We start from the raw sequence: 25081 nt of genomic DNA, 5'->3' as shown, positions 1-25081 counted from the left end.
ACACGTCAGAATTACTATATGTTCCAATTTAGATCGATACTTCTATTCTATTCTACACAGTAATCACTGCTTATTCTATGCTATTCTGTTATGCTGTTACATTCTGTTTTATCTGATTTCACTTATAGATTACTTGTATTATATTATATTATTCTATTCTATTGTATACTTCTATTCTATTACACAGTAATCACTGCTTATTCTATGCTATTTGTTATACTGTTACATTCTGTTTTAGATTACTTCTTCTATTCTATTACACACAGTAATCTATAAGTGAAATGGAATGCAACAGAGCATAACATAACAGTATATGATAAAATAAGCAGTGATTACTGTGTGGAATAGAATAGAATAGAATAGAAGAATAGAATAGAAGAATAGAATAGAAGAATAGAATAGAATAGAATAATAGAATATAATACAAGTAATCTATAAGGGAAATGGAATACAATGGAATGCAACAGAGCATAACAACAACAGCATATGATAAAATAAGCAGTGATTACTGTGTGGAATAGAATAAAATAGAATAGAATAGAATAGAAGAATAGAATAGAAGAATAGAATAGAAGAATAGAATAGAATAATAGAATATAATACAAGTAATCTATAAGGGAAATGGAATGCAACAGAGCATAACAACAACAGCATATGATAAAATAAGCAGTGATTACTGTGTGGAATAGAATAAAATAGAATAGAATAGAATAGTATAATATAATACAATACAAGTAATCTATAAAGGAAATGGAATAAAATAGAATGTAACAGTATAACAAATAGCATAGAATAAACAGTGATTACTGTGTAATAGAATAGAATAGAAGTATACAATAGAATATAATAATATAATATAATACAAGTAATCTATAAGTGAAATGGAATAAAATGGAATGTAACAGTATAATAAATAGCATAGAATAAGCAGTGATTACTGTGTAATAGAATAAAATAGAAGTATAGAATAGAATAATATAATATCATATAATATATAATATAATACAAGTAATCTATAAGGGAAATGGAATACAATGGAATGCAACAGAGCTTAACAACAACAGCATATGATAAAATAAGCAGTGATTACTGTGTGGAATAGAATAGAATAGAAGAAGTAATCACTGCTTATTCTATGCTATTCTGTAATGCTGTTACATTCTGTTTTATCCCATTTCACTCAGATTAATTCTATTCTATTATATACTTCTATTCTAATACACAGTAATCACTGCTTATTCTATGCTGTTATTTTACGCTGTTACATTCTGTTTTATTTCATTTCACTCATAGATTACTTATATTACATTATATGCTCTTCCATTCAAAAGCTCGGGATAATTTATAGATATTTAAGATATTAATACTTTTATTCAGCAAGGTTGCATTTAAATAAACAAATTTCAAATGAATGCAGTTTCTATTAAGTGTATCACAGTTGTGCTGCTTAATATTTTGTGGACACTGTTTTCAACATTGATAATAATAAGAAGAAATGTTTCTTTATGCAAATCTGCATTATAATGGAATTAGAATAGAAAATTTGAATGATTTCTGAAGGATCATGTGACACTGAAGACTGGAGTATTTGATAATAAATTACCAAATCACAGGAATAAATTACATTTTACAATATATTCAAATAGAAAAACAGCTATTTTAATTTGTTTTAATATTTCACTGTTTTTACTGTATTTTTTTTATCAAATAAATGCAGCCCTGATAAGCATAAGAGACTTATTTTAGAAATATAAAAAAAATCTTACCAACCCCAAACTTTTGAATGGTAGTGTCTATTTTATTCTGCATGGATGATTGCATTTTATTCTATTTTGTTATTTCGCTACTAATTCTATTCTACCAGATAGAAAGACCACGTTTAGGGTTTCTTCATAATACAAACATTGTCTCTATCATGGACTAGTCTAAATTAAGCTTTGCTTACATCGTCTATCGCTCTGTCCATTGATCTCCGTGTGTTGGTGTGCACCTCAGTTCACACTGGGAGGTTTCGAGGAGCTGCAGGAGATGAAGGTGAAAATGAGAGAGCAGTTGAACCTGCCGCCGCTCCCTGAGGACAGCATTAAGGTGGTGCGAAACATGCGGGCCGCCTCCCCTCCAGCCTCGGCCATGGAGCTCATCGAGCAGCAGCAGCAGCAGAAGAGAGGACGCAGGAGCCGCAGGGTACGAGAAGCACACCACAAACACACCGCTCGCAAAGACGTTTCAATAGCAGGAACCATGTGGAGAAGAAGCACAGTCACCAGCATGAGTTGAGCTCACTACACACAACCACAGTACTCATGCGCATAATCCTATACAATCAGTATGGGAAATACAAAAAACACAAAAATAATCTGTGCTACCTATTAATACTAATATGATGGCCCACCTAGCCTTACACAACCTTTTAAAATAAGCACACAAAAGGGACTACATGACTTTGTTTTACCACACTACTGCCCTTAAAGACACTCTAACCTTGCAATGTGCACCGATTGGCCGGTTTGTCTGTTGAACATTGTGGACCACAGCAGGTTTCACGCTGCAAAAAATTTGTTTCTTATTTTTCCAGTACAAATATCTATGCATTCTTAAAGCAAGATGCATTTACTGTAGAAGCAAAATAACAATAAGGGCCCTATTTTAACAATCTGAGTACATGGTCTAAAGCTCAAGGCGCAGGTGCACTTAGGGCGTGCCAAAATCGACTTTTGCTAGTTTAATGACAGAAAAAACGGTTGGTGCGCCAGGAGCATGGTCCAAAAGGGTTGTACCTAGTCTCTTAATGAGTAATGGGTGTGTTTTGGACGTAACGTGCAATTTAAACCAATCAGATTCTCATCTCCCATTCCCTTTAAAAGCCAGTTTTCACTTGCATCATGCCGGATCCGCTTTTTACATGGTGGAATATAGACACCCTCAACCTGACGAGTCAGTTTAAATACATGCGTGTATGGCCACGATTGGTCAAATAATTAGCCAATTTCATTCATAACAGCAAATAGGTCATTCTGATACATGTCTATTCATTATGACATGTAGCCATTTTTATCTTTATGTACAGAATAATAATCTTTTACATTGTAATCCTTTTATTTTTAATATTTAGCATGTTTATTTTTAGGGTGTACGCACGTTGTGCACCGTCTATAGGCGCATATTACTTACGCGCCATTTAAATAACACAAAAAATACTGCGCCATTGACTTTGGAGCAGGTTTCTGTTGGTCAATGGCTCAGTCGTTTTCAGTTCCTCAAAACAGCAACACCCCAACAATGCGCCTGAACACACCTGGTTTTCAGACCAGCAAACATGGGCAAACAAGATGGGCGCGAGTGCATTTGTTATTTAAACAACGTGACGCTGCGCATAAAAATGAAAACCGCGTCACGATGAAACTAGCAAAAAACTATTTTTGTGTCGTGCCTGTCGTCGCATTGCTCCGGGTTTATGATAGGGCCCTAAGTCCTGTATCTTGAAATAATTATTTAAAGGGGTGGTTCTGTGTTTTTTTTTCTAGGCTTGGTTGTGTTTATGGGGCGCAGTATAACATGTCTTAATACTTCTTTTTTTTTTTTTTTACGCCATATTTTTCTTATATTGTACCTTTATTCCACACCGCTGTCTCCACTGTCCTTTGAACGGCTCGTTTGCTTCCTGCTTCTGTGAAGCCCATCCCTCCGAAAAACGCAATGGTCTTAGATTGGTTAGATGGCCAAATGTAGTTTGTAGTTCTGCAACAGCTCTCTCTCTCTCTTTCGTAATGACTGCGACGTGGCCTCGCCCACTTTGTTGCGTGTTCGCGGGGGCAGTGTTTATGTTAATAGCAAGGGTTTATGATGTCACCAACCCGGGAAGAAGCTTGTAGTCCAAACCGGCCGTTTTTGTAGGCAATAAACTGCCATAACTTTAAAAGACAATATCTCCGTTTGCATTGAACTTTCAGCGCTGTAACTTTGCAGCTACTGTTTATGCTCAAGCAGCAACATTACACACTAAAGTTAAAAAAGGGAAATCGCATGCAACCACCCCTTTAAACAATTACGTTTTTGCTCAAAACAAGAAAATAAATCTGCCAACACGGTAAGAAAAATGATCTTGTTTTCCGGCCCCATTGGCAGTTTTTTTTTTTTTTTTTAAAGTATGAATTTTTTTGCTTCACAAGTAAATGTATCTTGATTTAAGAGCGTTTAGATATTTATACTGGAAACCAAGACAAAAATAATAACGAGTAAGAAAATCTCTTTCTTTGCAGTGCACAGTTTTTGACTTTCCTCTGTCTCCCTCTCCTACTCCTTTCTGCCCTTTTCTCTCTGGGTTTTGGTTTTCCTGTTGGCTCATTCCCGTCTCTTCCTTGTGTCCCTACAGAGTGCCTTTGTTGATAGCTTGGAAGGAGACAGTCCATATGCCAAGAAACAGGTCTTTACCCCAAACCCCTTTTGTGCATTCTCTTTGTTGTGGGCTGGCCTTGCACTCTTCCACTCTCTCTTTTCCTTCACAGCAATTTGTTTTTCCTTTTGAAACTTGATTTGGGAAAGGGAAGGGTTCTGGGAGATACAGCTGACAATGGCTACTGGACATTAGCAAAACTCTCTCTCTCTCTCTCCTCCTCCTATCTTTCCATCTGCACATCTTTCCACACATTCTCAGTCAATGAGATCCACATAGACACACTAGCTAGCAGAATGGCTTCTTCTCATAGGCAACCAATCACAGCTGAGTCACCTTTGCTCATGGCCTCAGCACCGCCCACAGACACACTCATACATTGACTGCACTGGAACAGAGGATGACGCTCCACTAATGCACCTCATGCCTGATGCTTGCTCTGAATCTTGCCATTCATCCGTTTGCACAACACTAGAGATGTAAAGAACTTGTTTTTTGTGCCTTTGTTGAACTGAATCTGCACAGGAATGTAGAAAAAGTACTTGCAGTGTTGTATTGTGGAATGTACGAGTCCCCGAAATTGCGTCAGGGATTCAACGTTTTTTTGTGATGCTTACCTTTTGCAGGTTTATGGAACGGTAAGTTTCAGCAATAAACTCTAAGCGAAGGATGTGGGATGTAATCTGAAGGCAAAACGATGACCACAAGTAACCCTGATGTGAGTCTCGTTCAGTCAGTGTAAACATCTGAAACCTCTCATACGGGATGTTTCAGGATGCCAAATGAAGAAACTTGATTTTAAAGTAATAACTAATGAGTTTAGGGCCGTAACAGTCCAAGCCAAGTGTGAACGTCTGTCGGGCTACTTTTGGCGGTGTGTTCAAGCGCAGCATTTTGGACCTTTCGTCACTGATGTCGGCTTGCTCCGTTACGGCCTTTACAACATCTTAATGAGACTCAGTATCAGGGTCCAGAGTAATGCGCACATTTGAAACTTGATCTTAAACTCTTTCTTCTTCTCTTGCAGCCCCTGGTCAAGCAGGACAGCCTGGACACGTACAACGAACGGGACCCTTTCAAGAACGATGATGCCCGGGATGAGGAAGATGACCCAGAGGATGTGGACAGTGGCATCGAGGGAGAGGTCTACCCTCTCGACAGAGATGTCATTATTCAACCGCCGCCGCCACCACCACCACTGCGGCCCCCGACTGAGAGACTGTCCTTCCCCAAGGGCCTGCCCTGGGCCCCCAAAGTCAGGTGCGAGATCTTTTCTTCAAATATGTCTCTCTACTACAGGATGGCCAGAATGACTTGGCTTTTTTCACTGGTTTCAAAACACACCTGCCATTCATTTTCACTTCAATGTAATGGTTTAATAGTTTAATAGACATACGGAAAAACTCCTGAGATCCAAAAGCTAATGCCAGCGACTTAACTATGATGCATCAACCTCACATAGGCCGTACTATTTGAATTCATGGTTGGTTGACTTTTTAATTTAAAATATTAAACGGAACGAATAATTGGTCATTTCAAATAAGCGTTTCTGTTCAGAATGATTAAACCTGATTTTGTTTTTGTTCCTGTGTTTTCAGAAATCTATTAACTTGCAATGAGTTCAGGGAGACTTATATTCTCACTAAGGCTGCATTATTTCATAAAAAAAAATACAGTAGTTATGTTTCTATCCACCAATTTTTATGCGTATCAGGTAAGAAGACATGCACATAAACTATGATGGAAACACATTTATCAAATAAATCCCTTGATGCGCAACAAAAAACGTACATGACTTTACCTCAACAGAAGATGTGATTGGATAACTGTACATGTAGTGACTCGTATAACTGCCTAGAAAAATCTGCTACAGCTCCTGTGCCAGTGCATAAATAATGCATATTTGTGGACAGGGACAGATGAACAGGTAGAAACATGGAGGAAGAGAACGAAGAAACGGATGAATATGGAACAGTGAACGCTGTGACGGTCACAATTGATCAAATCCTCGTGATTTATTTTAAGAGTCATGCTGTGTTTACCTGTGAATTGTAACGCTGCGCTGCCGCATGCAGATGAGAACGGGACTGTAGCGGAGGAGGTGTTGCAGAAATTTAAATAGGTTAGCGTAAAGACGATGACACTCCTGAAGGGACGCCTTTTACGTTGCTCTTTTTGTTAAAGGATTAGTTCCCTTCAAAATGATAATTTACTCATACCCATGCCATACAAAATGTTCATGTCTTTCTTTCATTAGTGGAAAAGAATTTTTTTTCAAGTTTTTTGAGGAAAACATTCCAGGATTTTTCTCCATACAATGCACTTCAATGGCCACCAAAATGTCGAAGGTCCAAAGCAATGCAGTTTCAAAGGAAGGGCTTCAGAGGCTCTGACCGATCCCAGACAAGGAATAGAGTCTTATCTAGCCAAACCATTGGCCATTTTCTAAAAAAAATAAACCTTTATATACTTAACCTAAATTGCTCATCTTGCGCAGCTCTGCGACGTGCCACGGATTGCGTAATCATGTCGGAAATGTCACGCTAACGTAGGCGGAAGTACCGTCCCCGTGTTTACAAAGCGCTCGTGCGAAGACTAATACAAACATCCTTTGGCAAAAAAACAACGATGGTGGACGATTTTGAAGTTGAAGAGTGTTTTTTGGTAAATGTGGTTTGTATTAATCCTTGAGGTACTTCCACCTACGTCTAGCATGACCTTTCCGACGTGCAAAAAATGCTTTTCTTACTTAGTATTTTTGTCTTGTTTTCAGTCAAAAATTTCAAAAAAATCTTACATTAAAGGTCCCATGGCATGGCATTTTTCTATTATTTTATAATGTTTCCTGAGGTGTACTTATATTGTTAGTATGATTTTTACATCATAAAATGTAATAATTTAGAAATAAAAGGCATTTTTTCAATACTGATGTTTGCCCTGTGGCTGAATGCCCTGCTTCAAGAGGTGTGTCTGCTGTGAGACTTCAGTAAAAACGGCCACTGTTGTGATTGGCTGACAGGGGGAGGGGGCGTGGTTTAACAAGGTCTACGAGGCACGAGCTGCTGCCAGAGAGACGGATGGACCTGAGTTCACTTCACATCAATTCTGTCAGTCTCAGTTCAGTGAACTGTTGTAGTTACAGCATATACTTCAGGTTATTAGTCTATTTCTAGTCGGAGGGGCTGTCACTCATGTCAGAAAGTTAGTAACTCTAGTAAATTATGGATCAGCGCTGACTGGAGACGCGAACCGTTTAGAACGATTCAGTCCGATTTGGTGAACTGGTTCGGTTCACTAAAAAGAACCGGTTCAAAAGAAAGATCGTTCGCGAACCGGACATCACTAATGGACCAGAGACTGAGCTCAGCGATCGCTAACAAAGTTATTTATTGTAACTACTGAGTTATGAGAGCGCTGTCAGTCAGCGCGAGTTTATTGTGTTTGTATCTGAGAGTTCTGAATAAACACGAGTCCCAGTCACACCTAGTCCGTCTTCATCATTATTACCAACTTTGTAACACATGCAAAGTACCATTACAGCTGTCGAGATGAACGAGTTACGAGTAATGTTGATAATAGCATTATTTTTTAGATATGTTCCTATCATATGAAAAGCATCAGTGACGCGCATTGAGTAGACAGCGCAAACAAAGACACAACAGCAGTAATCGAATGTAATCCAGTTTATTGTGGGGCTAGGCTGGCTAGCCTAAACGCTTACCCCCCTTCTGCTTAATCTCGTGCCGCGTTTGGTGCCTCCGCTGTGGGCCAGATGCAGTACTGGGGGTCGGGGATGTTGAAGGCCGACCGGTCAGTGCAGCCCGAGCTTCGGCGTGCGTGAGGTTTATCTCTAAAGAGATGTGAGTCTGCTGATGTTGAGCAGAAACGACTGTATCGACATTTTAGAACCGATTAGATGCGACGAGGACGTACAAAAACACTGACTCACAAGATCGAAAACACCGTTCTGTCGGGAGAGAGAGAAGCCGCAGTGTGTGCACGAATAATAAATAATTAGCTACACATCAGAAATCACTGATCGCAGATCAGAAGGAACTGAAAAACTTTGTTTTTATTTGTACATCCAAACACTGAGAAACTGTCAGCGTTCACTCGTTCACAAGCAATGATCAATGATCTCTCCAGCGTTTGCATGGGCGTGCCAGATTCTCTGGGCGGAGGAAAGGGAGGTAACCGTTCCTGTTTTGACGTCATAACAGGAGACTTTAAGATTGGCTCGTCTGGCCTGTCATTTTCTCAAAGGCAGAGAAAGACAGCCAGAACTCGGTTTACACCGATCAACATTTCTATCCACTTGGGGACAATATACAGGCTAGGGGAACTCATATTAATGTTGAAAAACCTCATAAAATGAAAATTTCATGCCATGGGACCTTTTAAGAAGCATTTACTAGACAAGCAAAAGTTTGTTGTCTTGTTTTGGGGGAAAATCACTCAAAATTAAGGGAGTTTTTTAGCCTGACGTCGTCATACTCAATTCTAGTCAGAAAATGAGTCTGATTCTGTTCCGTTGGGCTGTGATTATGGGGCGTGTTTCAACCGAGCCAGGAAAGACCTCAATTGGATAGATCTTCAACCAATCAGAGCAACGGAGCGACGCATAACGTTAGTTGTCAAATGTCAACAGAACTCAACTGCACTGTGTTGCCAAGTCTGCGGGTTGAAGCGACCCCAATTATGGGATATACAGACCCAGGAATGCGAATTTTAGCAGGCAGCCCTGCCAAAGTAACACATATATTTTACCCCCCAAATGCCATTTTTTTCCCCTGGAGAACCCCCCCCCCACCCCCCGGGAAGCTATTGGGCTTGTTTTTGGCTAGTCTTGAGTAGCAATTGGGCGGGTTTTGTTGTAAAAACTTGGCAACCCTGTCTGCACTCACGCTGGAATAAGTTACGTTAGAAGAAAAAGATGAGTGTAAACGATCTTTGCCGGTGTTGTAAAAAAATAATTTAAGGATACACAGAGTACTTACCTACACGATCATCATTTCTGAGGGAAATAGTAGGTGATATGAACAAGTTCTCCGTTTAGGATTAGAACAAATTCAACCCAAGCGCCTTGATGACGAGGATTATTACGTTACTGTTTATCATCTGTCCATCATCGTCTAAAGCCCGCCCTGACAATTTCATTGGTCCGAACAGTTTCTGTTCGGGCATAATTACTTCTCTATGGAGCAAGTCCAGACCGAACTGCTCGAGCTCAAATGTTGTGGGCGGGGCTAAGTTCGGCTGGCATCCAGGCTAGGAGTTTTTGCTTCAAATAAGCAAAATAATCTGCCAATGGGGTAAACAAAATAATCTTGTTTTCTGTTTGAATTAAGATTATTTTGCTTACCCCATTGGCAGATTATTTTGCTCATTTTAAGCAAAAACTTCCTTAATTCTGAGTTATTTTCCCCCAAAACAAGACAACAACTTTTGCTTGTCTAGTAAATGCTTCTTAATGTAAGATTTTTTTAGATATTTGGACTGAAAACAAGACAAAAATACTAAGTAAGAAAAGCATTTTTTGCAGTGTGATTGCGCAATCCGTGGCACGTCGCAGAGCTGCGTAAAATTAGTATATAAGTATAAGTATATAAAGGTTCGTTTTTTTTTCTTGAAAATTACTGATGGTTTGGCTAGATAAGACCCTATTCCTCATCTAGGATCGTGCAGAGCCTCTGAAGCCCTTCCTTTGAAACTGCATTGATTTGGACCTTCAACATTTTGGTGGCCATTGAAGTCTATGATGTGGAGAAAAATCCTGGAATGTTTTCCTCAAAAAACTTAATTTATTTTCCACTGAAGAAAGAAAGACATGAATATCTTGGATGAGATGGGGGTTAGTAAAATATCAGGACATTTTAACTTTAAAGTGAACTAATGCTTTAAGTTTAAGCAGCTGTCCGTTAGAAGCAGTACTGTCCTAAACTGAGTAAACGCTCTCTGCTCCTAGTCAAACAACTCCTCATGTATCCCTTCTTCCTTCCACAGAGAGAAAGACATCGAGCACTTTCTGGAGACCAGCAGAAACAAATTTATCGGCTTCACCTTGGGAAAGTGAGTCTTTGATCAGTTCACCCGGGTTGAGGTTATGAATATATGATGGGTCATCTTCATTATCATTGAATCCGTATTCTCTGCTGTTTCTGGTTTACACCTGTGTATTTGTTCTTTCTGATGTTATTGTAGTGACATTGACACTCTGGTTGGGTTACCCCGGCCCATACATGAGAGTGTAAAGACTCTGAAACAGGTGAGCATGGAAACATGTTTGTTTTCTAGTAGTCTTCTAGACAGCTACGGATTAAATTGGACCTATTATGCCTTTTTATATGTTCATCTTTCTTTAGTGTGTAATGTTGCTGTTTGAGCATGAAAAATGTCTGTTATAAAGCACAAAGTCACTTTCACAATATTCCTCATTTAAATAATTCCCGCCCAAGGTAGTGTGTTGAAACTTATGGTTATGGTGAGGGGCGGGACATTTCCCAAACACACTTGACCAATCACACAACACACTGCTCCATTCGACCAATCAGAGCACATTGAGCTTTTCAGAAGGAGGGGCTTCATAGAGACAGGAACTAAACAGAGCGTTACTGACAGACTGGGAAGAGAGGTGCTGCAACAATGTGAAAAATACAGTGTTTTTTTGACAAATCAAGCATGAAAACCTATTCTAGTAGAGCCCACAAACAAAATCAAGGCATAATAGGTTCTGTTTAACAAAAATGCTTTGAACATTGCTATAAATATGCATGCTTAAACATTTTCTCATGCTTCAAATGTTTGCCCTTTTTATTGATCCTCCATAAGTGGATTACATCTGCCGGGTTTACCAGCTGTTCTGCCACAGATATGCATTGACGTGAATCCAGTGGTCTAATGCATGCTCTATTGGGGCTCTTTCAGCCTATCACAGTTTAGATATCCACCCTCGGTCACCATGGCAATTCTCTCTCATTGATCCCTTTCTCTCTCAAGCACAAGTATGTCTCTATAGCAGAGGTCCAGATCAAGAGAGAGGAGGAGCTGCAGCAGTGCCCCATGACTCTGGTGAGCACTCCAGTTCCCTGTTCTTTTGCATTCATTACTGGTCCATTTAAGCTGTCAATCAGAATTGGCTCTTTTGATTGGCTAGGGGGAGGAGGAGGTGGAAGAAATGCCTGCAGAGATTCTATATTTGGGAATGCTGCCCAGCCTCTCACAGTATGTTGTAAGTGTCCCCTATACTTCATGTTTCTTACTAAATTATACACGCGTATTTGTGAACACAGATGCTTGTGAATATGTGAGAGGAACGTTTGTGTATTTTCTGATAATATTTTACAGTAATACAGTATAGGCAAAAACATTTTTTTTTTTTAATGCACTGGTCAGTTTTGAGAATTTTAATTTCATTGTTGCAGACTAGTGGAAAGAAAACACTTTTAAGTGTTTATTTTATCGCACTTTATCTATTTTCATCTGAAGATTTCAATTACAATATATATCTTTAAAGGAACGCATTTACATACAGCAAACTTTTCCGTTTTATTTCTGTCTATATTCTGAAGGCTTTTACTTTTTCTTTTTTCTTTTTTTGGCTGTTGTCAGTATTTTCTAATTCATGGAAAGATATAAAGAGAATTCCCCTCTGTGAAAACCTTTCACTCTATTTCAATAAAATGAAACCAGAATTTCAAACCTGGCTTTATTCAATGTTCAGATTTCTGTTCTGGAAACGTATACAAATTAGTGCATATTTAATTTAATTAGATCATGCCTTATTTGCATATAAACATAACATTTTTAGAAAACTTTCAAATTATTGCAAAATAAAAAAACATATTTACCTTTTGTATTCGTAAGCTTATAAAGCTTGTAAGTCATAACTTTTAATATTTTTTCAACTAAAACCATATTGTATCTAATCAGTAGCAAGTAACATTTTGAACGTTACCATGTTATTACTACATTTACCACCTCTTTATTAATTAAAAACTATATTTTTCTATCAATATTTATGATACATTTTATTTGAATATATCATTAGATGAAATTAGTTATAACATATAGTGACTTCAATGGATTAAAAAAATTCCATTGAAACTTATGACTGCTTTAAAACAATCTAATTTATGAAAACTAGACGTTCTGTTTCTAACAAAACAACATCAATAATACTGAAATATATTCATATGAAAATAGGTGGCAGCAGAGTGAAATGTGGACTCTTTTCTTTTTCAAATTTAGACTACATTTAGCCTCTTTTACACAGTCATTTGTGAGAAATCTAACGAATAGATACATTTGTTTACCATATTCTAAGTGCTAAATGCTTAATACATTGCAAATTCATTCCAACATGAAAATGCATTTTTGGCCATTACCAGGCATTTAATTCTTGCTATGAACTGGTATCAGAAGGCTCGTGGTGCAGGAAAGAACACGTTCTACGCTTCAGGCGAAATCTTGAAACTGCTCCCTGATCTGCTTCTCAATATTGGATTATGCATTACATTTGATAGTGTAGTGCTAAATGCATGCAATTATTCAAACAAACCAGGTTGGCATGTTGCACTAATGCAATTCTCTTTGTAGATTGCTCTTTTGAAGCTGTTACTGGCTGCAGCTCCAACCTCCAAAGCCAAGACGGATTCTATCAACATCCTAGCCGACGTTCTTCCGGAGGAGATGCCGTAAGTCTACACACGTGCATGTGTAAAACGGTGCATGAAAAGATCAGTGCGGTATGTTTTAGACGCACCGCAAACATTTGCCGTGTTTGTGTTGGACACAGAATCACCGTCCTCCAGAGCATGAAGCTGGGCATTGATGTGAACAGACACAAGGAGATTATCGTCAAAGCCATTTCAGCTCTCCTGCTACTTCTGCTCAAACACTTCAAACTCAACCACATATACCAGGTCAGACCCCCCCCCCCCCCCCCCTCTCTCTCTATTCGCCATTCCTCTCTCTGCTTGTGTCTCTCTGATCTCTTGTTCTTGACTGACTGATCTTGCTGATAGGCTCGCTGTCAAAGCACCATTCATCTCAAGACAATGACAATGAGATATTGTCTCGCTATCACCAGATCAAGCTCACTCTTTTAAGATTGAACATTGGTCTGGGGAGTCTGCTCTGTATTTTCTACTGCACACGAGGCGTGATCAACGGGTATAGTTCAAATGACTTTGTACGCAATTGACCTATCGGTAAGCCCCTCCCCTTGAACGCAGATGAGCCAATAGCATTTGAGTATCAGTTGCGCTGCGACCGGAACTCGGACATCTTTAGGTTTCAGCGCCATAGAGAAACATTGGAAGATCCAAAACTTTCATCGTTTTGATGGTGTTTATGCTACAAAAATGCTAATGTCGTACCGGAGGTACTGTAACACTGATTCCAGGGATCCTGAGAGGATTTTCTGTTTGTCATACTCTCGTTAAGTTACGATTAAAGTCCCTGCTAACATACAAACCGAAATAACTAACTGTTCTCACGTCATGTAACACTGTAGGTCAAAAACACGAAGGTCTACATTTCATTGCCTCTCCATATTAAACTGGTTATATGAAAATTTAATTTAATTTTAGATATGTTTAAGGTCTACATTATCTGTCCTACTAAGGAGGACTCCGATTTTAATGGGTATTCTAGTCTGTGGGTAGTGAAAGGAAGAGCTTGCACACAGTTTATCGGAGTTGTTTTGCAGATACAAAGTTTACCAGTTATTAACTGCACCCTCGAAAAGTCATAAGCTCTGTGTATGTTTGTTTACTGTGAGCGTTTTTTTGTGATTTGCTGTGTGTGTTAATGTTAATGCAACGGAGAGAGAGAGTTTGTGAATGAGACGTTAATGCGCGCGCACTTATGCTTTGTTTGTTCAGGTCTTCTGATGATTTTTTGGCGTGAAAAAGGACATAATAAACTTGATAAACAATAAGTAAAGTTTGGCCATCGTTCGAACGGGGTATACGCTACATTCTGTGTCCAAAAACATCTTGGGATAAGGTTTTCACTCTGACAGCTTTCATTTTAAGATATAGCAACTCCGTTTGTTTGTCCGAGTTAGCAACAGTAACTAAGGTGAGCGGGTCTTACCGATAGATCAATTGGATAGTCCTTCAACCAATCAGACCACAAGAGGCGTGATCAACGAGCATAGTTCAAATGACTCTGTACGCAATTGGATAGTCCTTCAACCGATCAATGCCTGTTGATCACGCCTCTTGTGGTCTGATTGGTTGAAGGACTATCCAATTGCGTACAGACCACAAGAGGCGTGATCAACGGGCATAGTTCAAATGACTCTGTACAAAATTGGATAGTCCTTCAACGAATCAGACCAACGATCCATCGCTTCTCTATCCATCATCGCGTTAAACCCGCCAAAAGTGCACGAGGTGGATAAGCCAGTTTGTGATTGGTCCCTGCAAATTTGTAACGGAAGCAGGATAGAAAAATGTACTGGTTTCCAGCCTGAGCTGCAGGGCGAAATCAAATCGCCGGCAGATCTGGCTGGGTTTACCCAGTCTAAATGAGACAAGCACTTAAACTAAAAAAAGATACTCTAAATGCATTAAGAGAAGGAAAATCTGCCATATTTCAAACTAAAGAGAGGATTTAGATCTTTAGAGCTCGAGCAGTAAAACCCACTCGGATGCTGAGAAGTCTGAGAATTTCTCTCCTCATACATCAGATCATTTTAAAATATTAGCAGGGTACAAGAACAAAGTGTCTTGCCAGCACAGTTCAGACTAATCCTGTTTGAGGAGCGTGACAATTTATGAAAAATCAACGTGGGTGTTGAAGTGTCGCCCTCTATTGGTGGAGAATTGAAGCGGTGATAAATAGCACTGCAGTGGGAAGAGTTTTACAACGCACTTATTTTGTCATGTCAGTTTACCCTTTCTCACTCTCAACTTGAAGGATCACCTCCTCATACAGCACTCAATAATCAGCTACTAAAGGCAGTCACACACATCTTTCCTTCACTCTCCAATTACTCAATCACTGTTTTGCTCCGATTAAACAACAAGAACGACCGTAAGCATGGCTGATCCTCTGACGTATCCCGCTGAGCTGATGTACAGTTCATTCTGGGTAGCTCTTTGATAGAGTTTGCCCATTACCAATTAAAGCCGTGATAAACGGAGAACAACTGGAGACAAATCACTCTTCAGTATGCATCTCATGTCTTACAAATGAAAGCCTAATGAAAGCTTCTACTCATCTGAGAACGAGGGAAGTTGACAGTTAATTATAGATATTAACCAAACTGACTTCCTCTCTATGTAATACACTGGATTTAAATGGCCATTCCTCCTTATATTAAAATGTATTGTTCACATGCTGAAGATTTTACATTATTTACAGGGCTTGACATTTAACTTTTTTTGCTCAGCAGCCACTGTGTCTAGTGGTTACTAGTCTCTCAGAATTGTCACTGGCTACAATTTTGACATCTACCATTTGGGAAAAACTGCATTTTTAATATCATCTTCTAATTTGGCAGCAGGTATATGAGGCTGTTGTCACTTTAAGACCTGACGTACATATCCATCATACTGTTACACATGCGTTTTCTTTCTCAACTATTTACATTCACTTAAAACATAACTGACTGTGTTTAGGTGAATACTTGCCAAGACCGCCATTTTGACATTGTTTTGTGTGTATTTGGCTGTTTAAGCGCAATAAGCAGCAAAAAAGAACTCGATTTAGTATTGAGAGGCGGCTTTATGTGCGCTAGCTTGAGCACAACACCTGCAGGTAAAATTATGCTCGATATGCCAAAATTCAAGCCCTGTAACACCAACAATATTCATCCGGAGCAAATAAAACACGGCGGGGTTTGTGTCAATTCGCAGTCGGAGAGATGAGAGTGGGAGAAAGCACAGCTGGTATTATGTATCTATTCTGCGCTTCAGATAGTTCAGTATCGAAAAATTTATATTTTTGACAACTCTACATTGCACTTGCCTTTTTAAAAGACTACAATTAAAAAAAGCATCTATTTTATTTATATATAATATATACAGTTAGGAAAATAAGTATTTGAACACCCTGCTATTTTGCAAGTTCTCCCACTTAGAAATCATGGAGGGGTCTGAAATTGTCGTCGTAGGTGCATGTCCACTGTGAGAGACATAATCAAAAAAAAAATAATCCAGAAATCACAATGTATGATTTTTTTAACTATTTATTTGTATGATACAGCTGCAAATAAGTATTTGAACACCTGAGAAAATCAATGTTAATATTTGGTACAGTAGCCAATTACAATTACAGAGGTCAAACGTTTCCTGTAGTTTTTCACCAGGTTTGCACACACTGCAGGAGGGATTTTGGCCCACTCCTCCACACAGATCTTCTCTAGATCAGTCAGGTTTCTGGCCTGTCGCTGAGAAACACGGAGTTTGAGCTCCCTCCAAAGATTCTCTATTGGGTTTAGGTCTGGAGACTGGCTAGGCCACGCCAGAACCTTGATATGCTTCTTACAGAGCCACTCCTTGGTTATCCTGGCTGTGTGCTTCGGGTCATTGTCATGTTGGAAGACCCAGCTTCGACCTTACTGAGGGAAGGAGGTTGTTCCCCAAAATCTTGCAATACATGGCCCTGGTCAGCCTCTCCTTAATACAGTGCAGTCGCCCTGTCCCATGTGCAGAAAAACACCCCCAAAGCATGATACTACCACCTCCATGCTTCACAGTAGGGATGGTGTTCTTGGGATGGTACTCATCATTCTTCTTCCTCCAAACACGTTTAGTGGAATTATGACCAAAAAGTTCTATTTTGGTCTCATCTGACAACATGACTTTCTCCCATGACTCCTCTGGATCATCCAAATGGCCATTGGCAAACTTAAGACGGGCCTGGACATGTGCTGGTTTAAGCAGGGGAACCTTCCGTGCCATGCATGATTTCAAACCATGACGTCTTAGTGTATTACCAACAGTAACCTTGGAAACGGTGGTCCCAGCTCTTTTCAGGTCATTGACCAGCTCCTCCCGTGTAGTTCTGGGCTGATTTCTCACCTTTCTTAGGATCATTGAGACCCCACGAGGTGAGATCTTCCATGGAGCCCCAGTCCGAGGGAGATTGACAGTCATGTTTAGCTTCTTCCATTTTCTAATGATTGCTCCAACAGTGGACCTTTTTTCACCAAGCTGCTTGGCAATTTCCCCGTAGCCCTTTCCAGCCTTGTGGAGGTGTACAATTTTGTCTCTAGTGTCTTTGGACAGCTCTTTGGTCTTGGCCATGTTAGTAGTTGGATTCTTACTGATTGTCTGGGGTGGACAGGTGTCTTTATGCAGCTAACAACCTCAAACAGGTGCATCTAATTTAGGATAATAAATGGAGTGGAGGTAGACATTTTAAAGACAGACTAACAGGTCTTTGAGGGTCAGAATTCTAGCTGATACTATAGACAGGTGTTCAAATACTTATTTGCAGCTGTATCATACAAATAAATAGTTAAAAAATCATACATTGTGATTTCTGGATTTTTTTTTTTTAGATTATGTCTCTCACAGTGGACATGCACCTACAATGACAATTTCAGACCCCTCCATGATTTCTAAGTGGGAGAACTTGCAAAATAGCAGGGTGTTCAAATACTTATTTTCCTCACTGTATATATAATTTAACCCGTCAAAGTGGCTAGTAGGAGTGACTGCTTTACACGGCACTGCTGAAATCCACCCGTATTTGGCGGGTGTTATTGTTAAGCCCTGATTATTTATGAACATGATGTACTGAATGTTTTTTTTCCCCATCCCGGACAGTTTGACTATGTGGCTCAGCACCTGGTGTTTGCCAACTGCATCCCCCTCATCCTCAAATTCTTCAACCAGAACATTATGTCTTACATCAGTGCAAAAAACAGGTAGACATTTCGATCTATGCTCATTCAAACCAACTCCTATGTCCGTAATTTTGTAATAATTACGTTTTCTGATGGCAGCATTTGTGCCCTGGATTTCCCACATTGTGTGGTTCATGAAATGCCTGAACTCACAGCTGAAAGCCTGGTAATTATACAAAACGCTTATTTTGTCAGGTTTTTTTTTTTTTTACTTAAACTGATTTGTTTATTTTATTGGTGACTGAAAAGATCATTTCATTTTTAAATGTGTGTCTGTGTGTATAAACAGGAAGCTGGTGACAGTAATCAGTTTTGCTGGCGTAATCTCTTCTCCTGCATCAACCTACTGAGGATCCTAAACAAAATCACCAAGTGGAAACACTCGAGAACTATGGTGAACGAAAGAAAATACTAATTTTAAAGATTACAAGAGCATTGAGTCTCATTTTCTAATACATGTCTATGCCTTGTTCACCAAATGTTAATGAATTTCTTGGCAAATTGTTCATAAATCCGTAAATTGTCACGTTCAATTAATTAGGATGATTTACATATGAATGGTTTTGTGTACGATTTACATTGGTTTGTGTTGGGTCTCTTTCCTTTACAGATGCTTGTGGTGTTCAAGTCTGCTCCCATCCTGAAGAGGGCGCTCAAGGTCAAACAGGCCATGATGCAGCTCTATGTCCTCAAACTCCTCAAGATCCAGACCAAGTACCTGGGGCGCCAGTGGAGAAAGAGTAACATGAAGACCATGTCCGCCATCTACCAGAAAGTCCGACATCGGCTCAATGACGACTGGGCGTATGGGAATGGTAAATCCGTTTTGTTTTTCACTTGATTGAGGGCTTCAGGGTGGATAATTTGGTTTATTTGAATAAACGTATCAGATTCCAATTTAGACTGTTTCAAATGTGTCCTGAAACGTGAATCATTGATTGTGTTCGAATACTTCCCTAAACTTTAGTGTGTGAAAAACAGTACACCAATAGAGTAGGATGTCTAAATACATAGTATTTGAAAAACAAAGTACTGGGATGACCTATCACTTCCGCAGAGATTTTGAAGTGTGCACATGATGGACACTTTACTATCCCATCAGGCCATGTGTGAATGTCATGTGACCTACAGCGTCAGTTGCGTCGCTTCACCACCAGTGACAAAATGGCGAATGTGGTGTGTCCAAATTTCATGCATACTATATAGAATATACTTTAACGGCTGCAAAGTATGTTTCAAACCAAATGTAGTGCCTACTATACAAGCTGTGTCCCAATTCAGAGTCTGCATCAGTCAAAGGCCCAATGTGTCACAGCGGCTCGACGAAGGCTGTCCAAATTCAAATTCAGCCTATAAATGCGGCCTTCGTTTACTGGGCCGCGAAGGATGGAACGAATGGATCCTTCGCAGCCTAGCCTATCCCAAGAATACTTGCGCTCCGGTGAGGACTGCATTTTTTTTTTTTAGAGAAAATTCTGGATTACCATTTTAAGGGTTTCAACTTACCCGAATATCTAAAAAGTGGTTCAAATGTTGTCTTATATCTTAATAAGATGCTATTTTATAGATAGACAGGTCAAAATTGACAGGTCAACATATTTAGACAGGTTGTGAACCCTGTTTTGTTTTCAGACCGTTGTATATAAGGGTGTGTGCACACTCGATTAAAATGAACCCTGGTGCGATTGCTCTGTTAGTGCGGTTAATTTGAATAAAGCCTGTAGACTGTGTGTTGCACACGTAGCCTACGACGTATACTGCACCTCTCCAAAAATGTAACAACGCGTCAATTCTACGCGGACCGCAAGCGCTGTGATTGGTCTGCCAGAACTTCTCCTTCAGGTCAATAAATAAATAAAAAATCTGCGATAGGAGTGTGTGTGTGTCCGGATATGGGATGATAGTTTTATCCATACATCTGCTATATAACAATATTTTGTAGTCCAGAGATTTGTAGTGTGAGCTCTTGATGGTCTAGTAGTGGAAGAATATTTGTTAAGCGTGCCAGAGGTTCTGGGTTCTAATCAGAGGTCCTCGAAGAGGCCCTCGAAGTAGAAAGTCGTAGCCGCTTTGAAAGTCAGTGGATGATTTGTTTTCTTCTTTAAAACGTGATGCCTAAAATGTTATAGTCAAAAGTCTATGACTAAAACTAAAAAAAAAAAATTAACACTGGTATGAAGTATGGTTGGTCAAATTATTTTTATAGATTTACCCACCAAGTTGAGATATCCTTGTGGATACAGCGCTAACGTATAGGTAATGTTCGACAATGATGTTAGTTAGCATGCAAAAACGTAGTTGGGCTAATAATGTTTAGAAATGTTAGAAATGTTTTTTACATAATCCTGTCAAATAAACACAAATCTAGTATGATTTTGACTTTGATACGAGCTTTGTAACTTTTAAACAAGTATTTCAATGAGTTCAAGGTATGCTAGCATGTCAGATGGAGCATGACTGGCTTAAACCACCATGATGGAACAGCGTACATTCATACAACAATGCAACAATAATAAAATAATGCGTTTACTTTTGATACTTAAGTACTTTTAAAAGCAAGTACTTCTGTACTTTTATTTAAGTAAAAATCTATCTTTACAACTTTCACTTGTAATGAAGTAATATTTAACCAATAGTACTTTTACTTTTACTCAAGTAATGGAGTTGTGTACTTTGTCCACCTCTGGTTCTAATCCACCATTGGTTTTAATGAAAAAAAAATGTAAATATGCAAAGATGTTAATCAGTGATTGTATATCAATAACAGGGACACATTAGGGTGCATTTCTTGAATAAAGTCTCCGCAATAGCAATTGATTGAAGCGCTTGTTTGTGCTGGTGTCACCGATAAAACATGAGCACTCGGCATAATTTCAAAAACACATTCCAGCACCAGATCGCCTCTTATTTACCTCTACTAATCAACTAGAGATGCTTAATTTGTATTCGATACAACAACTCAAGCTGCGAGAACGGTCGCTGCTGCTACTCCGACAATGTACACAACAAGCTGCTTCTTCTTTGGCTTTTGTCTTGATACTGTGGGTTACACCATCAGCATGCCCTTGGACACTGCCCACTAGCGGTCTGCATGTGTAATTGTACATTGACGTGCACAACAACGCAGAAGTATAAATGAAAACCAACACGTAACTTGCGGCGTAGAGGATACTGCGTAGGTCTGGCGCAGAAGTATAAATCAGTCTTAAGTGTGAACGCTGCCATCTGAACCCTGGTGTGCACCAAAGAAGCAGACCGAGACCGCTGAAAAAACCAACGAATGAAATATGAACCCAACACGGGCCAAAGACATGTAAACGAACCAAAAACAGGAAGATGAGACTCTAAAAAGTGCAGAATGCTCAAGCATACCTGTCTTTTCTCGTCATAGTCGTGATGTTGCCCATCACAGTTCGGTACAGGCGTCAGAACAGCATCTCCATGCTGCAGATCTTGGTTTGTGTGTGTGATGGAGGGATTCCCGCTGCTGTTTTGACTCCTTTACACATTTAATAAGCTCTTCACGAGTTCTCAGCTGGTCAAAATACCATCATATGTAGCTACGGACATACAACGAGCTCATTTAGCCCAGAACACCGCATTGGTTTGAATGTTCGGTAAGTTTCATCTCAAAATAGGCAATACGTCATAAAAGCCGACCAATCAGGTTGTGAACGTATCCCTATGCCTTTAGGTTCGGTATCTTTAGATTCTGTGTTAAAATGCCCACGTGAAAGCTAAGCGGACCAGGACTAAATGTGTTGGTTTTTTTCGGACCAAACAAACCAAGCAAACTGAAGTACAAGTGTGAACACACCCTAACTTTCCAAAAAAGGCCAGTACACAGGGTTCCCACGCTTCTTTAAAAAGTACTTGAATTTCAGACACATGGATTCAAGGCCTGGAAAGTACTTGAAAACAAACATAGGTCCTTGAAAGTGCTTGAATTAAGCATGAACTGCATTTTGTTAGAGTAGCATGGTGCTATTATAAAAATTGGCCTTCATTGCTCTGCCAAAGCCAGAACAAAACTGCATTACAGGCGGAAGCTATTTCAATATATTTCTGCTGTTCCATAAGCGCCATCTACTGTCAAAAGCCCTGTTCGGACGGTGATTTGTTTCTCATGGGGTCGTACGATATTTTCATAATTTACAGGGGCTAGTCAGTGTTTTTTATTGCCGCCCAAATCCAGAATGTTTTTCTCCCACCACCTGCGTAAAAATCCCCAGCTGAATTACCTACAGTTTTTTGACAATCACCAAGGTTGTGTGGTGATTTAATTGCCGTCCGAATACACATCTCTGAGTTTTCAAGATGAGATGGAGAGACCAACTGGGAAAAACCAGGTTGCTGCTGGTAGAGGTGTTAGTGAGGCCAGCAGGGGGCGCTCAGTGGTCTGTGTGGGTCCTAACGCCCCAGTATAGTGATGGGGACACTATACTGTAACAAGCACCGTCCTTCGGATGAGACGTCAAACAGAGGTCCTGACTCTCTGTGGTCATTAAAAATCCCAGGATGTCCTTCGATAAAGAGTAGGGGTGTAACCCCGGCATCCTGGCCGAATTTGCCAATTGGCCTCAGTCCATCATGGCCTCCTAATCATCCCCATATACAGATTGGCTTCATCACTCTGTCTCCTCTCCACCAATCAGCTGGTGTGTGGCGGGCGTTCTGGTGCAATATGGCTGCCGTCGCATCATCCAGGTGGTGCTGCTCATTGGTGGTGGTTGAGGAGATTCCCCCTTCTACATGTAAAGCGCTTTGAGTGCCTTTGAAAAGCGCTATATAAATGTAACAAATTAATGAATTAGATGATGAGACGCTCTTGTACACCAGCATCTTTCCTCAAATTGGACATTTTTCCTAATTGGAAAATGTATTTTAGCTGTCAGTATATGCTTTAGCATTGCTGCATTAATGATAGACACAGGTACAGTAGGTATTTGATATATTAGCAGTAAAACACCCACCTTTATCGTATTTATTGAGCTTGATTTCAAATAAAAGGCGCTTTAAAAAGTCCTTGAAAGTCCTTGAATCTGGTGTTCATGAAAGAGTGGGAACCCTGAGTACAAGCGTTCCTGCCGCTCGTCAACGGCAGCTGCTATAGGCGACAAAATCAGTCCTCCGTAGGCTAGACTGTCCCATTCAACGGGAACCCATTCGCTTCAACCTTCCCGGAATTCAAAAGCATGGCCTTCGCCCTTTTGAAGGATGCAGCCTCTGAATTGCACAGCTACAGTACACGAATTCAGTCGCAGTGATTCTCATGTAATACATACTGTGTGTCATAGCTTTCAAATGCTCCTATATTTCATTCTCTTCTGCCAGATATCGACGCCCGGCCGTGGGACTTCCAGGCGGAGGAGTGTGCACTGCGCGAGAGCATCGAGAAATTCAACATGCGACGTTACGATAAGAATCAGAACAGCGAGTTTACGCCAGTGGACAATTGCCTCCAAAGCGTTTTAGGTCAGCGCGTCGACCTGCCTGAAGACTTCCATTACAGCTACGAGATGTGGCTTGAAAGAGAGGTGTTCTCCCAACCTATTCAGTGGGAAGGTCTGCTGCAGGCCCAGTGATCCTACTGTGAAGATTACAGGACTTTTTGTTTCTTATTAAACCGACACCAGTACTGTGTGGACTCAACACTTTTCAACTGAGGGTCTGCCGTTCCTGTTCTGTACTGAATTCTTGTAAATAGAGATGTATATGTGAATATGGAATGGTGGTCTTCCTTTTGGGTAATTCTGGTAATGGAACGAAAGAATTATCCTCCAATAACTGAAGCACACTTTATGTATAATAACCGCACAACGGCAGTATTCAAAAGTATATGCTATTCTGAAATGATCAAGGTTTATTTATATGGTCACTGACTGTGGAAATGCTTAATCTTTATGTAAATATGAACACTTTGTGAGGTACTGAGGCAGGGTCCCTCTTGAAGAGCGGTTGTCATTCGTGTCAGTTCATGTGTTAACTCCACTGGTTCTTTATTTATCGCATGTGTTAAACAGGAGGGTGTCTATGTTCTGCAGAAAGCAGTGAGTAATCTCTTTTTGTCCCCATGTAGCGCTACTGCACGTCACACCACACAAAGACCCCTGAGCAGCACAATACACACATTCAAAGTGTCCTTGGTGACTTTATCGTCACCCACACTAGACATGTCACTCACTAAATGGTGCTGGTTTTAACGCTTTGTTTGTCACATTCTCTTCTGAGATTACATGACGACTTAATATTTGTGCTCTCTCCAACAGTGTTATATACGGCACCTCACTGTTCGTCATGTTTATTTTACAGGGCATATCATTTCTTAATTTTTTTATATTCTCATTGTTTTGTGCTAAATTAAGGTGCTGTGTAAATGAAACTACCTATGATGATCATGCCAAATACAGCACTTCCACATTTTTTTTTATATGTACTGATTTGTTGTATTTGTACAGACTGCACTGTAAGTGAATGTTGCAAATTGATGTAAGAGTCTTTAATAAATTGTAAAGAGAGTTAATAATCATTACATTGACTGAGAGATCTCATTGTCAGCATTTTTTGTGATGGGAAAAAAAAAAAAAAATCATAAAAACAATTCAATTGTTCCTGACTTTGAGCATGAGAGTTTGAATTTATTAAACCAACCTAAACCTATATAAATATTGTATTAATGCTGCTGATAGACTTGTTGAGGTAAGCCGATCATCTATTTTTCATCTCTTACATTTAATGTAATAAATATAGATTTTTGTTGAAAATAACGAAGGTGTGAAAAGAAACTTGAAGTCGTTTTTCAGTCTGTTGGAGGTGAGACACGA

The 25081-nt window shown here is 39.6% G+C and overlaps 1 protein-coding gene across 4 annotated transcripts in view; it reads left to right on the top strand.

Moving 5' to 3' along the window:
• The window catches only part of strip2 (striatin interacting protein 2), a 48527-nt gene extending 23696 nt beyond the window's left edge, over positions 1-24831 (top strand). For 2 of the 4 annotated variants that reach the window (XM_079817973.1, XM_079817971.1), the window contains exons 9-22: positions 1996-2184; positions 4373-4423; positions 5421-5653; positions 10397-10462; positions 10595-10658; positions 11390-11461; positions 11547-11621; positions 12989-13086; positions 13188-13314; positions 18178-18278; positions 18357-18423; positions 18547-18651; positions 18868-19072; positions 23592-24831. In XM_079817973.1, the coding sequence (XP_079674099.1) occupies positions 1996-2184; positions 4373-4423; positions 5421-5653; positions 10397-10462; positions 10595-10658; positions 11390-11461; positions 11547-11621; positions 12989-13086; positions 13188-13314; positions 18178-18278; positions 18357-18423; positions 18547-18651; positions 18868-19072; positions 23592-23842 (1704 nt within the window). In that variant the 3' untranslated portion in view covers positions 23843-24831. The remainder of the gene's footprint in view (positions 1-1995; positions 2185-4372; positions 4424-5420; positions 5654-10396; positions 10463-10594; positions 10659-11389; positions 11462-11546; positions 11622-12988; positions 13087-13187; positions 13315-18177; positions 18279-18356; positions 18424-18546; positions 18652-18867; positions 19073-23591) is intronic. The other 2 variants (XM_079817974.1, XM_079817972.1) reach the window with 1 other exon arrangement.
• The last annotated feature ends 250 nt before the right edge of the window (positions 24832-25081 follow it).

This window comes from Gobio gobio, assembly GCF_949357685.1.
Source record: "Gobio gobio genome assembly, chromosome: 5".
Classification (NCBI taxonomy): domain Eukaryota; kingdom Metazoa; phylum Chordata; class Actinopteri; order Cypriniformes; family Gobionidae; genus Gobio; species Gobio gobio.
The sequence above is the reverse complement of the archived record's forward strand: the minus strand, read 5'-3'. Positions and strand labels throughout refer to the sequence as shown.